This window comes from Chanodichthys erythropterus, chromosome 10 (assembly GCF_024489055.1).
Source record: "Chanodichthys erythropterus isolate Z2021 chromosome 10, ASM2448905v1, whole genome shotgun sequence".
NCBI lineage: Eukaryota > Metazoa > Chordata > Actinopteri > Cypriniformes > Xenocyprididae > Chanodichthys > Chanodichthys erythropterus.
Genome location: NC_090230.1, coordinates 36,076,555 through 36,094,526, shown reverse-complemented (window position 1 = coordinate 36,094,526; position 17,972 = coordinate 36,076,555). Strand labels below are relative to the sequence as shown.

At 34.7% G+C, this 17,972-nt stretch overlaps 1 protein-coding gene across 2 annotated transcripts in view; it reads left to right on the top strand.

Moving 5' to 3' along the window:
• The first annotated feature begins 6,722 nt into the window (after positions 1-6,722).
• The window catches only part of rnf34b (ring finger protein 34b), a 29,209-nt gene continuing 17,959 nt past the window's right edge, over positions 6,723-17,972 (top strand). For both annotated transcript variants that reach the window (XM_067399085.1, XM_067399084.1), the window contains exon 1: positions 6,723-6,824. In XM_067399085.1, coding sequence (XP_067255186.1) covers positions 6,819-6,824 — 6 coding nt within the window. In that variant the 5' untranslated portion in view covers positions 6,723-6,818. The remainder of the gene's footprint in view (positions 6,825-17,972) is intronic.

Here is a 17,972-nt window from a genome sequence, read left to right as displayed (position 1 = left end):
GCTATGTGAAATAAACACCGTTTGTAAACAAATGGACATCGTTGTGTTTGTGAGATGACAGAAATGATCCTTTTTTAAGGGGCTGCTTTTGACAACGTGCCTCGTAGATACAGGATGGACAGGAACTGGATCCATCCTGTTTTTTACCTGCCAGATGTGTTTTTTCTCTAATCTGTCTCCCGGATTTCATGTACAGTAAGTAATTACAGGCATCAGCAGTGCTGTCAGTAAATACTGGGATGTGTGTTAAACTTTCTAACTTGATGAATCGGTTGTAACACCATGTGATTTCCATACTCATATATGGATGATGGTATTCAGTGTATACGGTGTGCCAAGGTACTTCAAAGAATAGTAGAAAACATGGTATTTTAGCATATATGAGTATATGCTTTCCAGTATATGTGGTGCTGTCTTGTACCAAACAAAAAGCTCATTTTGATGAGGTTTTCTTTCCCTCTTCATTTCTTATCCTGGTGTGATCAATACTAAGGGTTTCTCAGTGTCTCTGTTTGCTTAATGAGAACAGTGCTCTGCGTTTGCAGACAGCACTTTCTTAATGAGACTCCATAAGTCATTTCAACAGCTGGCAGGTTTCACAAGCAGTCTCTGGATCTCTGCACCATATATGCAGCTCTAATTCACTAATGTAGCATTCTCATTATCTTTTTATTAAAAAAAAAAAAAAAAAAAACCCTAAGTAGCTAACTTCTCCTTCATATATTGTTGTATATGATTGTTTTATTCAAATGGCTCCTTAATCATGGAACAATATGATAAATATGTATCAAAATATGTTTTTTCAAGAAATAACAAAATTAGAATTAATTATATTCTTGTTCTGAAGTATAACGAGGCAAGACTTCCCCCCTTAATAATTAATTTCCCTTAATAATTCCCTTAATAATTCATGCATCATATGGTGAAATAAATTAAGAGCAGCTTGAGTTTATTTGAAGTTGATTTAAATGAAAATATTATAAATTATTTTTTTGAATATAAGGTTATGTCTTTATGTATAAAAGTATAAAAATAAATACATAAAGAGTGATGATTTTTTTTTTTTTTTTTTTTGCATCCTGGGATAAATTTTTTTAAATAATGAGATGTGAGATTTTGTATAAAGGTTTATAAATTAATACATAAGAAGAAGTACAAATCTTGCAAAAAAACCTCTCATTTATATGGAGATTATTTAAGGGAAAATATTATACATTATTTTAAAAAATAAATAAATAATGTGATGTGCTTTTGTATAAAGGTTTACAAATGAATATATAAAAAAGTAAAATGATTGCAAATTTTTTTTTTTTTTGTCATCCCGTGAAATGCATTTATATAAATTATATTACATACATATACAATACTTCAATTTTTAGATGATTTATATGTAAATATATAAAATATATATAAATATAATATGATATGTACGGGGTTTATAAATACATAAAAAGAAAAATTATTGCATAAAATTGATTTTGTCATCCTGTGAATGGCGCTGCTTGAATTTATAGATGATTTAAATATTAATAATATACTTTATACTATTATAATTTATAATGTACATCACATTATAAATTATAATAGTATAAAGTATATTATTAAAATTTAAATCATCTATAAATTCAAAAGATTTATAAAGATTTATAAATACATAAAAAGAAAAATTATTGCACAAAATTAGTTTCGTCATCCTGAGATATAGCACTGGTTTTTTGGCAATCTGGTAGTGTTGAATAAAACATCTGTAGCGAGTTTGAAGCAGTTTGTTGGTTTTAACAACCCTTAAAATGTCAATGACCTTTGATTCGTTCACCTCCCTAACCGCACACAGTGACAGGAAACAGCAGCTTCAGTCCTCTTGTCTGAAGTGCACATGTGCCAGATGACTGATGAAGGTTCACTGTCCTTTATAAACTGTGTGTTTTAAGACATCGGTTAATGCATTTGTGGTTGATTCGTTTCATGTGTTTGTTCATCTTTCAATGACCTCGTTTGCAAAATTCTGTTGTTTTTTTTTACCAGACAAATGGCCCAGGCCTGTCTCTGGAGTGCATTTCTTAAAGTCTGCAGGGTCTGAGTCGGTGAGAAAGGTTTCAGTGCTGGTTATACTTGAGCCTTTTATGGGCTTAACAACAACAGGCCAGGAAACCCAAATCGGCATCAAATTAATGACACCAGGGAATTTCCGCATATAACTTTGCATGCAAGTCATAGTGTTCTTGGAAAACTAGAAAGTTCTGTGAAAACTAAACTGGACTTTTGTGACTCTTCTTGGTATTTTGAAATTTCCTGTAACATACACTGTTATTCTGTTGATTCAGACACAACATATGAGCAGATGTGAATTACTAATAGTAGGCCTAATTTAATGATGATACATTAAAAATGTTAGATTGAATGCATGAAACACTTAACGTTTCATTTAAATTTGATATCAAACAACTGAAGTAACCTCATCAAATGAAAAGTACGTTTTAAAGCTGTTTAGTTTTTGAGATGAGGTTATGAATGATTTAGGTAACTTCTGACTGATCAGTAATTGTGAAACGATTTTTTCCCCCAGTTTGCGATCCTTTCATTTACAGTAAAACTCACAGATTGCCTGCTGAAGGTTCACGTTTTATGGTCATTGTCGCCCCCAACTGGACAACTGTTTGAATTACTCTAACATGATGTGAAGGACCTAGAAAAAAAAATATGTTCCATGATGACCCCAAATAAAGTTTAGAGCATTCAGAAAATAAAATAAAGAATTAAACATAAACATCGTGTCTTTTAATGTAAAATTAATTTCCACTTGTTTGTTTAGTTTCTCACTGAGGTTGCTTCAAAGCTAAGGGTATAGCCTACTTCACTCAAAAAAATGATTTTATTTGATGCTGTTCACTTTATTTAAACAAGTTATTTTGATTCAACACAACTGTATTAGGTTTCTGGTTCAAATTTAATTACTTCATGTTAAATTGACTTGAAACGATTACTTTTTGACTTAACTTGATGATTTTTTCATATTAAAACAACATGTTTCAATCAAGTAAACTCAACCAGGACTCAAAGGGGCTGATCTGGGAGAGTAAATGTTGAAATAAAGTGTTATTTTAAGCAGTTTTGAGAAAATGGAGAAACTTTTTAATGTTTACTGTTCTATTATGTTGGTACTTAAAAGTTTCTGTTATGTTAATAGTTTTAACAACAATTTTGGGCATGCTGGAATAAAACCATCTTCTGACTAACACCTATCAATAAGAGTTGTTACAGAGTAAAGATCTTGTGAAAATCATTCTTGAACACATCCACTAAATAACTAATCAATTAAACTGGATTACTCGTTTTAATTTCTGTTTGATATTAATTTTAGGTTTTGGACAAAATTAAGAATGTTAACCTGATTCAACCAAATGGCACTGAGTTAACCTTATGTAATTAATTTAAGTTAACTTAAATAATGTTAATTAAATGCAACATAACCAAATTACATGGAACCTGTTGACATAAAAAAAATAAGTAAATCCAACATATTATTTTTTTGAGTGTTCACAATGAACTGTCAGGGATTTGTTCCTTAAGTCTTCTGATGGTATCATATTTCATAAACTTGGCCACTCGTTTCTCAGGTTTGTTTGGCAAGTACATTCATCACTTAACTCTGACAGACGGCAAATGTTCTACCCACTTTCACTTGTCAAAAGTGCTTGTAATATGATACTATATGAATAGTAATGACTTTCTCTCTCTCAGAACTGCATTTTCTCCCCTGCAGGCAGCAGTGAATCTACCATCTGTAACACTCTGTGACTATTCTGCATATCAGATCTCATGAAAATTGTACTGTATATGTTAAACATAAAACTCACTTTTGCACTGAACTCATTTCAGGTGATACATGCGCTTATGTATTTTGCATTTATGTTTTATATTGAATTGTTATATTAAATAGCCTTGAATTTGTAGATGCTTCCAGAACAAAGCTGGCTTCTTATAGGGACAGTTCACCCAAAAAAGAAAATTCTGTCATTGTTTACTCAATCTCAAGTTGTTCTAAACCTGTATGAATTTCTTTCTTCTGATGAACACACACACAATACATTTTGAAGAATGTCAGTAACCAAACAGTTCATGGGATCCCACTGACTTCCGTAGTATTTTTTTTCCCATACTATGGAAGTCAATGGGGTTCAACGGCTGTTTGGATACCCATATTCTTCAAAATATCTTCTTTTGTGTTCAGCAGAAGAAAGAAATACATACAGGTTTGGAACAACTTGAGAGTGAGTAAATGATGACAGAGTGAGTAAATTTTCATTTTTAAGTGAACTATCCCTTTAAATGATTTTGATTTCAACAGTGTGCAGTATCTGTATGGATTGTCTTTCACTTATCTGGCCACTAGATGGCCTGCTTTCTCACTTTATTGTAAAACAATGACGTGTGTTGCAATGCAACGCTGAAGCGTAAAACTGATCCAACTGAAATGAAAGATTAAATTGATCTTAATTATGTAAGTTGGTGAGCATGCTCTATTTACTGTATTATTTTATTTAGAGCATGTAGCCTAATTAAATATGCATTTCCTAAATAAGTTATTATTTGTGTAAATGAGTTCAAATGGTTTATTTTGACATGTTAAAAATTACAGGACAGCCAAGGTTATGAGTTTTGAAAATAAAAACATATGGTGAGTTTTAAAGTATTTAAGAACAGCACGTGTGAGGTTGTAAAATAGCCTATCTCCTCACTAAACATTCCAGCACTTTCCAGTGTGAACTGTAGACCAAACAAACAGCAGCCAGTCGTATCAAACGCATTTAAATGTGTTTAGTAACCACAATACTCAGATTAAAAGTTAGTCAGCGAAACGCTCGAGATCGCGTTCGCCTGAGGAGGTAACCATAGCAACAGACTGCTCGAGAGCTTTCCGTCGGCGTCGGACGTTACACGGACAAAAACATAAGTAGCCTACTGTTATTTGTCACATTTATACATTCATATAATGTTGTATATTATATGTATACATTTATACACATTTATATATCGTAAGTATATCATAAAAAGTTGTTTAAAATCCAATTAGGCTGCACCAGACTGCGTTGTTGAAAGTAACTAAATAATTCTCACATTAAAGGATTAGTTCACTTTTAATTTAAAATTTCCTGATAATTTACTCACCCCCATGTCATCCAAGATGTCCATGTCCTTCTCTCTTCAGTCGAAAAAAAATTAAGGTTTTGGATGAAAACATTCCAGGACTTCAATGGTCTCCAAACAGTTGAAGGTAAAAATTACAGTTTCAGTGTAGCTTCAAATCATTCTACGCGATCCCAAACGAGGAATAAGGGTCTTATCTAGAGAAACCATTGCTCATTTTGTAAAAAAAAAAATAAAATAAAATTTTATACATTTTAACCATAAATTGCTCATCTTGAACTAGCTCTCTTCTTCTTCCTCTCTATTAGAATTCCAGCAGTGTAGACACTGCTAAAGTGTATTACTGCCCTCCACAGGTCAAAGTGTGAACTAAATTGTCATATACAATATGCTAGTGCAAGTATATAACAATTAGTTTTGTTTTTTCGTGTTGTTATTTGCACACCCCTCACAAATTAATTACTGGTGTACACTGTAGATTGACAGTAAACCTTTATAACTTTCTAATTATATAACTTGTTATCTTTATTAATAGTTTAGCTCCTTTGCCTGTTAACATGGTCACGTCGAGCTAGGCGGCTTGGTTTCAGCAACCAGTCACATCATGGGATCCAACTACGCCCCGCCTCTTTGCCCATTTTCAGTTATCCGGTAGTGACGTGCGGTGACGCGCTGCTAAGATGGCTGCGGCCTCATTTTCGCTTCAAAACTGCTCTTTAGAACTCTATGGGTGACGTCACGGACACTACATCCATATTTTATTAGTCTATGGTGTAGACACTGCTAAGTGTATTACTGCCCTCCTCAGGTCAAAATTTGAACTAAATTGTCATATACAATATGCTAGTGCAAGTATATAACAATTAGTTCAAACTTTGACCTGTGGAGGGCAGTAATACACTTAGCAGTGTCTACACTGCTGGAATTCAAATAGAGAAGAAGAAGAGAGCTAGTTCAAGATGAGCATTTATGGTTAAAACGTATACAGTATAATGTTAATTTTTTTTTAGAAAATGAGCAATGGTTTCTCTAGATAAGACCCTTATTCCTCGTCTGGGATTGTGTAGAACAATTTGAAGCTGCAATTAAACTGTAATTTTTACCATAAAACCATTTGGAGTCCACTATATGGAGAAAAATCCTGGAATGTTTTCATCAAAAACCTTAATTTCTTTACGACTGAAGAGAGAATGACATGGACATCTTGGATGACATAAGGTTGAGTAAATGATCAGGAAATTTTAATTTGAAAGTGAACTAATCCTTTAAGTCAGTTTCCTTGTTAATGAAACTGAGAGTGGGGATGTAATTAGCACGTCCAGGGAAATGCGCACATCAGAACTGGACGTAATTATCAGCGTTTTACACATCTGCTTCCAAACTAGGTCTGTTGAGAGAGCACTAGTGTCGCTGCATCAAACCGTTGCTGCACACATGCGTGGCGCTAAGACACGCCCACTCGCCGGCAAACGCAACGCCGATTGGCTGCTATACATACCAGCGGCCCTTGCTATTTCAGGATTGGCGGATCCGCGCTTTGCCATTACGTTATCCTCTTTTCTACACATACACAAGGATGATAGAAAGAGAAGACGTAATGGAGTGTTCCTGATCGTCCTTGCGATGAAAATCACTTTAGAATTCGACAGTTTTCACGGACGGAAGTTGCAATGAAGGTATGTAAAAATAAATAAATGTCAGATTTTTTATTGACATCGACGAGATTTGTCGTCTGCGTGGAAGCAACAAAATAATTAATGTCCGTTTGATATGTCAACAGTCAGACTTATTAAGAGTTGCATCAATTGGATGCATCAAATGACTCAATGCGCGTGCTCTTCCTTCTTTTGCATGCTCTTGCATTAAGAGTGTTTGTTTGTTTGGCTGACAGCTGCATTGTATTTATTATCATTTACCAAGAGATTCGATACTATCGGTATCTGTAGACATCAGGACAGATGCAGCTTGATTTGCTTGGAACAGAGTGTACAAGCAGCGACCATCATAACCCAGTTTATCGTAGCACTTCTCTAATGAGATTGGAGGATAGTCTCTGCCAGCAGTCACTGGATGAGCTGATATGAATGGACAAGGAGCTCAGACAGTCATAAGGGACAGAAGTGATGTCCCCTTCTGAAACGTCACAGTTAAATTATAACAGTGATTATGACGTCAGGATAGCGATACAAGTATTGCAGGCATGTATCAATGCATGTAGCAAAAAGTGTTTTCCACTGCTGAAACGTCGCGATGTAATTACGTGCTTGTAATTATGACGTCAGAATAGTGATTGAAATTATTTTGACGATATTCATATAAATCGGCATGTAGTTCAGACAGTCAGTCATGAGGGACAGAAGTGATTTCTCCTACTAAAAAGGTCACAATTTAATTATAGTATAGTGAATATGACGTCAGATTAGTGATTGTGATAAGCTAATAGGCTAATATCAGTGCAATTCACATAGTTTCTCCTACTAAAAATGGCTCGATTTAATTATGCACGTAGTGATTATTACCTCAGAATAGTTATGAAAATGAATGTGATGATTGCTAATTTTATGAATGTTCCTTGTACATATATTTTAAGGGAGGGATATAAGTGATTCCCCAGAAGAGAGTCAGAATAGTGATTCTGTTTCTGGCTGAGCTGTTATAATTTGACCAGCAGTCATTGCTAAACTGTCATTTTTTAATTTTGGCAGAGTGATTATGACATTAGAATTGTGATGAAAATGATTGTGATTCTATTTGTGATGTCTGGTGGAGCAGTTATAATTGGATCATCAGTCCAGACAGTAATGAGTAAAAATGTCAGTTTTGAATTATGATATATGAAAATGTTTGGCCAGGCTGGCATCCGATTGTCATTTTTGTAACTGGAAAATCTGCTCAGACAGAGACGATTCCTCTCATTGAAACTCAAAATTGAAAAATGCCATAGTGGTTACGCTGTCAGTAGACTAAAAATGAGGGAAGTCTGTGATAAAAATGATTGTGCTTGTGATTATGATTGTTGTGATTTGACGAGATGTTCAGAAAAGTTGCTCAGTCATGAGGAACAGAAGTGATTCACCATCTAAAACATTACAGTTGAATTATGACATGATAAATATAATGTCACTCAATACAGTGGATTAAGTTTGAGAGATTTGATAAAAAGTTTTGCTACTATATGATTGTGGTGGTATTTTATAATTACTCTTATAAAGCAGCATGTAGTTCAGACAGTCATGAGGGACAGAAGTGATTTCTCCTACTAAAAAGGTCACAGTTTAAATATAGTATAGTGATTATGACGTCAGATAGTTATACAAATTATAGTGATTGTGATAACTATCAGGCTAATATCAGTGCAATTCACATAGTTTCTCCTACTAAAAATGGCTTGATTTAATTATGTACGTAGTGATTATGACCTCAGAATAGTTATGAAAATGAATGTGATTCTGGTTGTGATGATTGCTAGTTTTATGAATGTACCTTGTACATACATTTAAAAAAATGGACATAAACAATTTTGAAAATGGACATAAACATCTCACCTTAGTGGTTATGATGTCAGAATTGTGGAATATGTTGAAAAGTGTGAAGAGGAAAATGACTGATTGTGATTTTTGTGCTCAGACAGAGCACAGATTCACCATCTAAAACATTACAGTTGAATTATGACATGATAAATATAATGTCAGAACAATAGATTAAGATTGTGAGATTTGATAAAAAGGTTTGTTACTATATGATTGTGGTGGTATTTTATTTTATAATTACTCTTATAAATTAGTGATTGTGATAACTATCAGGTTAATATCAGTGGACCAGCAGTTCACATAGTTTCTCCTACTAAAAATGTCTCGATTTAATTATGCACATAGTGATTATGACATGAGAATAGTTTTTAATTTTGGCAGAGTGATTATGACATTAGAATTGCGATGAAAAAAATTGTGATTCTATTTGTGATGTCTGGTTGAGCAGGTATAATTGGATCATCAGTCCAGACAGTAATGAGTAAAATGTACGTTTTGAATTATGAGATATGACATCAGAATAGTGATGAAAATGCTTGGCCACGCTGGTATAAATGGACATAAACATCTCAAATGAACTATCACATAGTGGTTATGATGTTAGAATTTTGGAATATGTTGAAGATGAAAATTACTGATTCCGATTGTGATTTTTATAACTGGAAAATCTGCTCAGACAGAGACGATTCCTCTCATTGAAACTCAAAATTGAAAAAATTCCATAGTGATTATGACGTCAGTAAAGTAGACTAAAAATGAGGGAAGGCTGTGATAAAAATGATTGTGCATGTGATTATGATTGTTGTGATTTGACGAGATGTTAGGAATGGAGAAAAGTTGCTCAGTCATGAGGAACAGAAGTGATTTATAACTGGTCCAGACAGTAATGAGTAAAATGTAAGTTTTGAATTATGAGATATGACATTAGAATAGTGATGAAAATGTTTGGCCAGGCTGGTATAAATGGACATAAACATCTCAAATGAATTAGTGGTTTTGATGTCAGAACAGTGGAAAAGTGTGGAGATGAAAATGACTGATTCTGATTGTGATTATTGACTAGATTTTATAACTGGAAAATCTGCTCAGACAGAGACGATTCCTCTCATGAGTTATTAAAACTCAAAATTGAAAATGCCATAGTGATTATGATGTCAGAATAGTAGACAGTAAAAATGAGGGAAGGCTGTGATACAGAAGTGATTCCCTCTCTAAAACATTACAGTTGAATTATGACATATGATGTCAGAATAATGGATTATGATGTGATAAAGTTTTGTTACAATATGATTGTGGTGGTATTTTAAATGTTTTAATAGTGGGAATTTGCTGATATAATGTGAGTTACTTGCAGGGGAGAAATGATCGGGTGACTGTGATGAGATTTTTATCAGCGTTCAGCACACAATGACTAAATGCTTTCAAATACATACTCATTTTCATTCAAAGTGTGAGGCGGTTTTTTGACTTGGTGTTGAACTCGCTTCTTCAGGGAGCAGCCATGAAACAAAGCGTGAGTGGGTATAATAAGAGGGTTAATCACACGTTAGATAATTCTGAATAATTCCTCTCATTCATAAGAGCACCACAGTCTGGCCTTTTTTCTCCCTGTGGTTTCTGTAATGACACTGTGTGTAGTGACACGTTTAAAGCACAGAATCTCCCGGGAAGCAAAGGACAAACTGTCTTCTGAAAGAAAGCTTTTTCTGAGGATATCTACATTGCTTTTGCACAATTTGAGTGGGAAATCAGACAGTATCAGGTTTTTTTTTTTTTTTTATGAATGTGGTAATTATTTCTGGAGGTGTTTAGAACCCTGATACTGTACATATCAGGCAATAATATGAATCTGTTCATTCAATCATATTCTACTTTATTTGGTATCTGGTCCACACTATAGCTGAAGTCATTATTTTTAGGACCATAGAAAGAGTTAAACAAAAGTCTGGAGAAATTTCAGATGGAGATAATCTACCTTCATCTGTTTCATATTAAAAAGCAGTGGAAATGAAACGGCATATCTCCACCAGAAGATCATTATTGGATATGCCAGTCATTTTGTAATAATGTTGGCAAAAAAAAAAAAAAAAACATCTATTGATGATTATGAAGATTTTTCAAAATTTATATTTAATAAAAAATTTTTTTTATCTTTGTATCGTTGTCTAAATACTGTTACTGACATCTTATTAGATCCCAGCAAGGTTCCTACACTTCTTCGAATGTGTTAGTTCACCCAAAAATTGAGAATTCTGTCCTTATTTTCTCACCCTCATACTGAAATTTTTTGAAGAAACTTCACACAGCTCTTTTCCAAGCAAGGAAAGCTTATAGTGAATCAGGGTTATTATTATAGTTAATTAAAACGGAAATTAAAACCATGAAGAAAATGTGTTACTTGAAATATATAAATGTTGATTAAAATAAAATAAATATAAAAAACTTATTTATTTCAGCAAGTTGCCAAAGCAGCATTTCTCTCTTTTTTTCCCCCATGAGATTTCTTTATTTTTTATTTTCTTTATTTTGCTTAGTTTTACAATAACAGTGGTACAGGTGTCTCATGCCGGCCTATACAATCATCCATCATACAATCTTCCATAAACTGGTAGTTCAAGGATCAAGTGAAGGGTAATAGCTCCAAAATAAACAAGAGTCAAGAAACAAAGACATTTTCAGAGAGGGGACCAAATACGCCAGAAATCATTAGACCTCCGGCATAAGTCACAAGTTAGTTTTTCTAAAGGTAGGGAAATAGCAATTTGATTCAACATTTCTCATTTTAATTTAGTTTCACTAAAATTAATAAAATAAAAAGGAATAAATCTAAATAGACATTAATAAATAAAATAGTGAAAAAAATGAGAAAAACAACAAAAGTACAAAACTTAAACTAAAATGAAAATGGATAATATAAAAATTCAAAATATTAAAGTATTATAATATCACAGTGATACTAAAATAAAACTTGAGTTAATATATGCTCTGTTGACCTCCAAAAACGATAAAAACACCATGACAGGACTATAAAATATTTACTTTTAAACTATATTTAGTGTATTTAGTGTTTATGGCTTGACTCGTTTCTGGATGAACTATTCCTTCAAGAAACATTTTTTAAACCAACAACATGTTCAAAGCTGCTCAGTCCCATATCTGCTGGTGTAATTAGTTATGCACTCTCATGCGATCCTCATTAGTCAGACTCAGAAGTCATTAAAAGTCATGCATCTCTGTCAGTGGGAGGGATTTCATTTCTCCGTAGCTCTTCCTGAGCTTTACAGAGACTGTCGCTGCAGGTGAGAGGAGAGACGAGGAATTTGCTTTTCCTTTATTCCATTGTGAATCAGAAGTGCTGATTCATTGTTTTTAAGAAACATCAGGCTCAAGTCTTGTCGAGTTGTCTTATTCCCAGTGCTTAATGCAGTTATAAGTCTCTGCATGTATTATATCATGAGCGCTGGAGACATCAGTCTGAATTCAGTTGATGCCGGCATGCACATGGTCTCTCTGGAGTCCAGTATGCTCATCAATTAAAAATAAGCATTTACCATAAGATTCGCTTTCAAATGAGTCCCCGTGCAGCGAATCGTGACTTAAGGGAACTGTAATGCTCTGTTTTCCTTGAAGGAGACAGAGCTCTCTGTGCGCTCTTGTTCTGATGTGAGAGAATAGGTCATCAGATCTCTAAAAGCAGGAGACTGTATTGCTGAAATCCTCCTGACCGTCAACCTGTCAGAAACTACTAGAACCAATGCTGGGTCAGATGTACGGACAAAATGGGTGCACACACTTATGTTATATAAACAAACACTGGAAAGTAGATGTGGGGATTCTACTTGGTCAGTCATTTATGTAACTTCCTCTTTGAAGCCTGTATATAATGAACTAGTGTTGGGGAAAGTTACTTTTAAAGGTGCTATCGAACGTTTTTTTACAAAATGTAATATTAGTCTAAGGTGTCCCCTGAATGTGTCTGTGAAGTTGCAGCTCAAAATTCCCCATAGATTATTATTTTTTTAATTAATTTTTTTAACTGCCTATTTTGGGGCATAATTAGAAATGCGCCGATTCAGGCTGTGGCCCCTATAATTGCTTGCGCTCTCCGCCCCCTCCCGAGCTCTCGACTCTTATCGCCATGCAGCATGTCTAATCGCGTAAGTATGATATTTATTTGGATGTTTACATTTGATTCTGAATGAGTTTAAGGCTATGCTCCGTGGCTAACGGCTAATGCTACACTGTTGGAGAGATTTATAAAGAATGAAGTTGTGTTTATGAATTATACAGACTGCAAGTGTTTAAAAATGAAAATAGCGACGGCTCTTGTCTCCGTGAATACAGTAAGAAACGATGGTAACTTTAACCACATTTAACAGTACATTAGCAACATGCTAACGAAACATTTAGAAAGACAATTTACAAACATCACTAAAAATATCATGTTATCATGGATCATGTCCGTTATTATTGCTCCATCTGCCATTTTTCGCTATTGTCCTTGCTTGCTTACCTAGTCTAATGATTCAGCTGTGCACAGATCCAGACATTACTACTGGCTTGTGTAATGCCTCGATCATGGGCTGGCATATGCAAATATTGGGGGCGTACATATTAATGATCCCGACTGTTACGTAACAGTCGGTGTTATGTTGAGATTCGCCTGTTCTTCAGAGGTCTTTTAAACAAATGAGATTTACATAAGGAAACAATGGAGTTTGAGACTCACTGTATGTCATTTCCATGTACTGAACTCTTGTTATTCAACTATGCCGAGGTAAATTCAATTTTCAATTCGATGGCACCTTTAAAAGTAATGCTTTACAGTATTGTGTTACTCCCTAAAAAAGTAACTAATTGTGTTACTTAGTTACTTTTTATGGAAAGTCAAGTCAATTCACTTTTATTTATATAAAGCTTTCTCTACAAATCATGTGAAAAAACAAGCCACTCATATTTCGCTCTACTTGTGATGTAGGAAGGGGATCTTATTATAATATTACCGCCCATTAATCTGCATGTTTTCGCCCACGGAGCCGTCATTTTATTTTCGCAAGCAAAAACGGTGTACCGGTTCTAACGCCATGGCAAAAGTTTGAGCAAAGCATGCTAACTGTTCTGTCGTTGGCTGTGCAGACGAGCACTGAACACTATTTAGAGTCTCGTTAGCTTGGATAGCCTGCAAGTTGACTCTGGTAAGCTCAAATGCTAAAAAAATAAGCATTTCTGTCCGAGCGATATTTTGGAAAAATTATTAGACCACAGCATTTGATAGCAATCATAAACGTTAGCCTGGTGTGTATGGCTCTGTTTGGCAAACAGGTACGCTATGTATCTTGGGCGTCTGTACGGGCTTTGCACAAAAGATGACGGCACATGCCAGTCGATGAGTTGAATCAACTCCACAGCAACTACATAAATTTAACTTTACTAACTATTCAGAAACATCCAGTTGCATTCTAAAAGTTGTAACTTCTTCCTGAGTCTCTCCATCAGTGTCGACTCTGGTTTGAACAATGTGAACACCGTTACTGACAATCCTCATTTTGGCTGCGTGAGATTTTCCAGCTTTGTTGTTGTTGAGCAACCTAAGCACGAGCTGTTAAAGCTCCGCCCCCTTTTGGAAAGCATTTGCATTTAAAGGGATACACACGAAAACTGTGTGTTTTTGCTCACACTCAAATAGGGGTAAATTTGACAAGCTATAATAAATGATCTGTGGGGTATTTTGAGCTGAAACCTCACAGACACATTCTGGAGACACCAGAGACTTATATTACATCTTGTGAAAAAGGGCATAATAGATCCCCTTTAAATGAGTTCAGTTCATTTGATGTCACCGTCCAGCTCAGTTCAGTTCTAATCCAATAGTGTCAGTGCAGTCAAATCAATAATATTGTTCAATATAAATTGATGTTGTTATTTATTTTATAAATAAGTTTTCTAAATAATTCATGCATCATATCATAGATTTATTTGTAAGTTATAATACATTATAATAATAATAATAATTAAATTTTACAGTTAATGGAAATCTAAAATGCAAGTTTAAAAATCATACATTACTTCATATTGTGCTATACATACAGGCTTTATAAAAAGTTCTGCTATGTGTAAGTAACAAATGCATGAATACACAAAAATGCGAGCTCTTGCAGTGTTCTTCTCTCAGTGGTTTTGTGATGGACGTGGGCACCTCGCTGAGCTCACGGGGTTTTAATTGAAGTGACAGGGGGAAGCTGCGCCACCGGCTCTCTGCCAGACTGAAGCACGAGCAGCGACTTCATGCCCTGACCTTATGTTACGCAACACGGAGATCACGCTAACTGCCATACTGTTCACATACTGAGTGCACTGCCAGAGGGACTCCGCTCAAACCCAGGGTGCACTTCATGAACAGCCAACATCATTAATAATATGATAAACAACAGGAAGTATTAGTGACCTGCCAGAACAGACTTCAGTATAAAGGATTGTGCTTCTTGAACTGGCTTAGGCTTATTATATAATATATATATATATATTTTTTTTTTTGCATACACTACCATTCAAACATTTGGGTTCAGTCTATTGTGTGTGTTTTTTTTTTTTTTTTTTTTTAAGATATTAATACTTTTATTCAGCAAAGTCTTATTACATTGATCAAAAGTGACAGTAAAGACATTTATTTAATGTTACTAAAGACATCTATTTAAAATAAATGCTGTTCTTTTGAACTTCATCAAAAGAGTCCTGACAAAATGAATCATGGTTTCCACATAAATCTTAAGCAGCACAAGAAATATTTCTTGAGCAGCAAATCAGCATATTAGAATGATTTCTGAAGGACCATGTGATGCTGAAAATGTAGCTTTGCCATCACAGGAAAAAATTACATTATAAACTAAAAAATTTTTTTTTATTGTAATAATATTTCACAATATGTGTTTTTGGTCCAACAAATGCAGTCTTGGTGAGCTTAAGAGACTTCTTTCAAAAACATAAAAAAAAAATCTTACCAACCCCAAACCTTTGAATGGTAGTGTATTTATGTATATTGTATTTTTCTAATTTAATGTGTTTTTTTTTTTTCATAACAAATTATATTATTAGCATAACAATTTGAGAGAAGTGTTGAAAAATCTACCGGGCCTTTTGCTGTAATGTCTGTAGCACTCACGTTTTGTTTATATATATATATATATATATATATATATATATATATATATATAATTATTATTATTTTGTGTTCTGTTGTCTTTCTATATAAGAGAAAGCATCACTAATATCTAATTGTAGTGTGCTACAGACACAGCAGTGTTGGCCTACATTATATAAGAGTATAAACAACAAAAGCCATGGGCCAAACGGAGAGCTCCGCCTGGCTTATCCTGCTTTGCACAGTGTAAGAGCAACAACAGATTCCAGCCGCTCAGCCAACACTGATGCGTCAAACACAGGACAGCCCATCTCTCTCTGTCTCGGTGCACCATAGGATGCATGTATGCTCATTTCAGCTCATTGATTCTCCTGCTCTTAAACAGAAGATGCATTCTTTCACCCCCACCCCACCTCCGGAGTGTTATTCTGAGACGAGACATCACGCCATGTTGGGTCACAGGCGCTGATGAAAGCTGTGCATTTGAATGCATGAATGAGGGTTTATTGATTAAAGAAACAATGGATGTTGTTGCCTGTACAAGGATTTTATGTTTATTTTGAGTTCTTATGCTTTACTGTCCACTCCCTGGTCAAGCACGAATCTGATTAAGAGTTTTTATTAAAGGTGCACTATGTAACTTTTTTTGTTCAAGATGAACTAAATTTAAATAATGAGTCAATACACCATCAATCCTTCTTCCAAAACATGTTTTTTTTTCTTACCCTGATTCACTATTATTTTATAAGTGTTAATATTTTAGACCTGTTGGGATGCTTTTCTCTGGAAATTGCATACTTGCCCCTCATTCGCCCCTCATATGCCCCTCATATGTAATTCGCCCCTCATATGTCTCCTCATATCCGTAAATAGAGAAAAGTTGCTCCAGCTACTCTGTGTTTAGTGTAGGAGTGGCACAGGTTAGTCTTAACCACAAGCAAGAAAGGTTGACATGGAGCAGCTTAATCTCGAACCTCCGGGGAATCACCCGATTTAAACAAATGGTGAACAGAGGAGAGTCTGCTGGCAAAAAGAGAATGAGACAGAGCTCGTAATAAAACAAGAATCAACATTGGCTTGGCTTGGCTTGGCTTGTCGGAGGTGGCGAGAACTGAGGGATTTGAAATGTAAAAGCAACATGGAGATGGTGTTTTTATTACTCAACAACAGTAAGGTATTTTATTGAACAGATAAATTGCCATATGTAGCTCTCTAACAGAGTTTATTGTAAAGCATTATCTATTGTGAAGGGTCATTTCATTTTGGTTGTTGTAGTACTGTGCTGTAATTTATTTTAGAGGAAGTACCGTGTCTATTAAGTAATGTCTTCAGCTATTCAGCTTGAGATCCTGTCCATCTAAACTGGTTATTGCCTTTTAAGCCAAGTAGTGAATGTTTTATGAGCAGTAGGATACCCACAGTCATCTTCACAATCACGCAAAGCCGAAGCACAACCAAAACAATGTTCTTCCACAAAATGCATGCAGTTTTTTTTTTTTTTTACTGCTAGAGGGACAAAAGTTGCATAGTGTACCTTTTAATCAGTCCATCTGGAGACAATGTACCAGGTTGATACAGCAAGTGCTTCAGAGAATGAAAGAATCACTGGATTTGCCTTGGATAGCTTGCTGGTTTAAACTGCTCTCTTAGCCTAAGCAGCTGAAAAGTTTCCAAAACCCTCCAGGCTGGGAGACCAACTAAGACCCGGAAACAAGCTTGGGCTAGTGAACAGTTTATCCATGCATATGTTTATTTTTTTTTTCTGTTTTTCTTTTAAAAAATTATTTTGACCTTTGATTCTCAATCAAAATATAACTCAAATATCTGTCTGAACATGTGGTGGACTTCTCCAATCGTTGTGTTCACTTAAACAGCGCCTCTTTCTTTGCAATCAAACTGGAGTTCACATTTAGGTCTGCCTCCATCTAATCAACAACTGATGGGTAGAACCAAGTCTCGTCCTACGTTTTTTCTTTTTCAATAATCCATTTCACTCTGATTTCAGTACAGAAGAAACAACAATACAGTTTCACAACAGGCTAAAACGCTGTATTTTCGATTTTGAGATTTTGGGCTTTTTAGCTTTTTAGCTTTTAATAAAATGTTTTTTCAGACTAGTGGTAAGAAAACAATAAGCATTTATTTTTTTGACACAT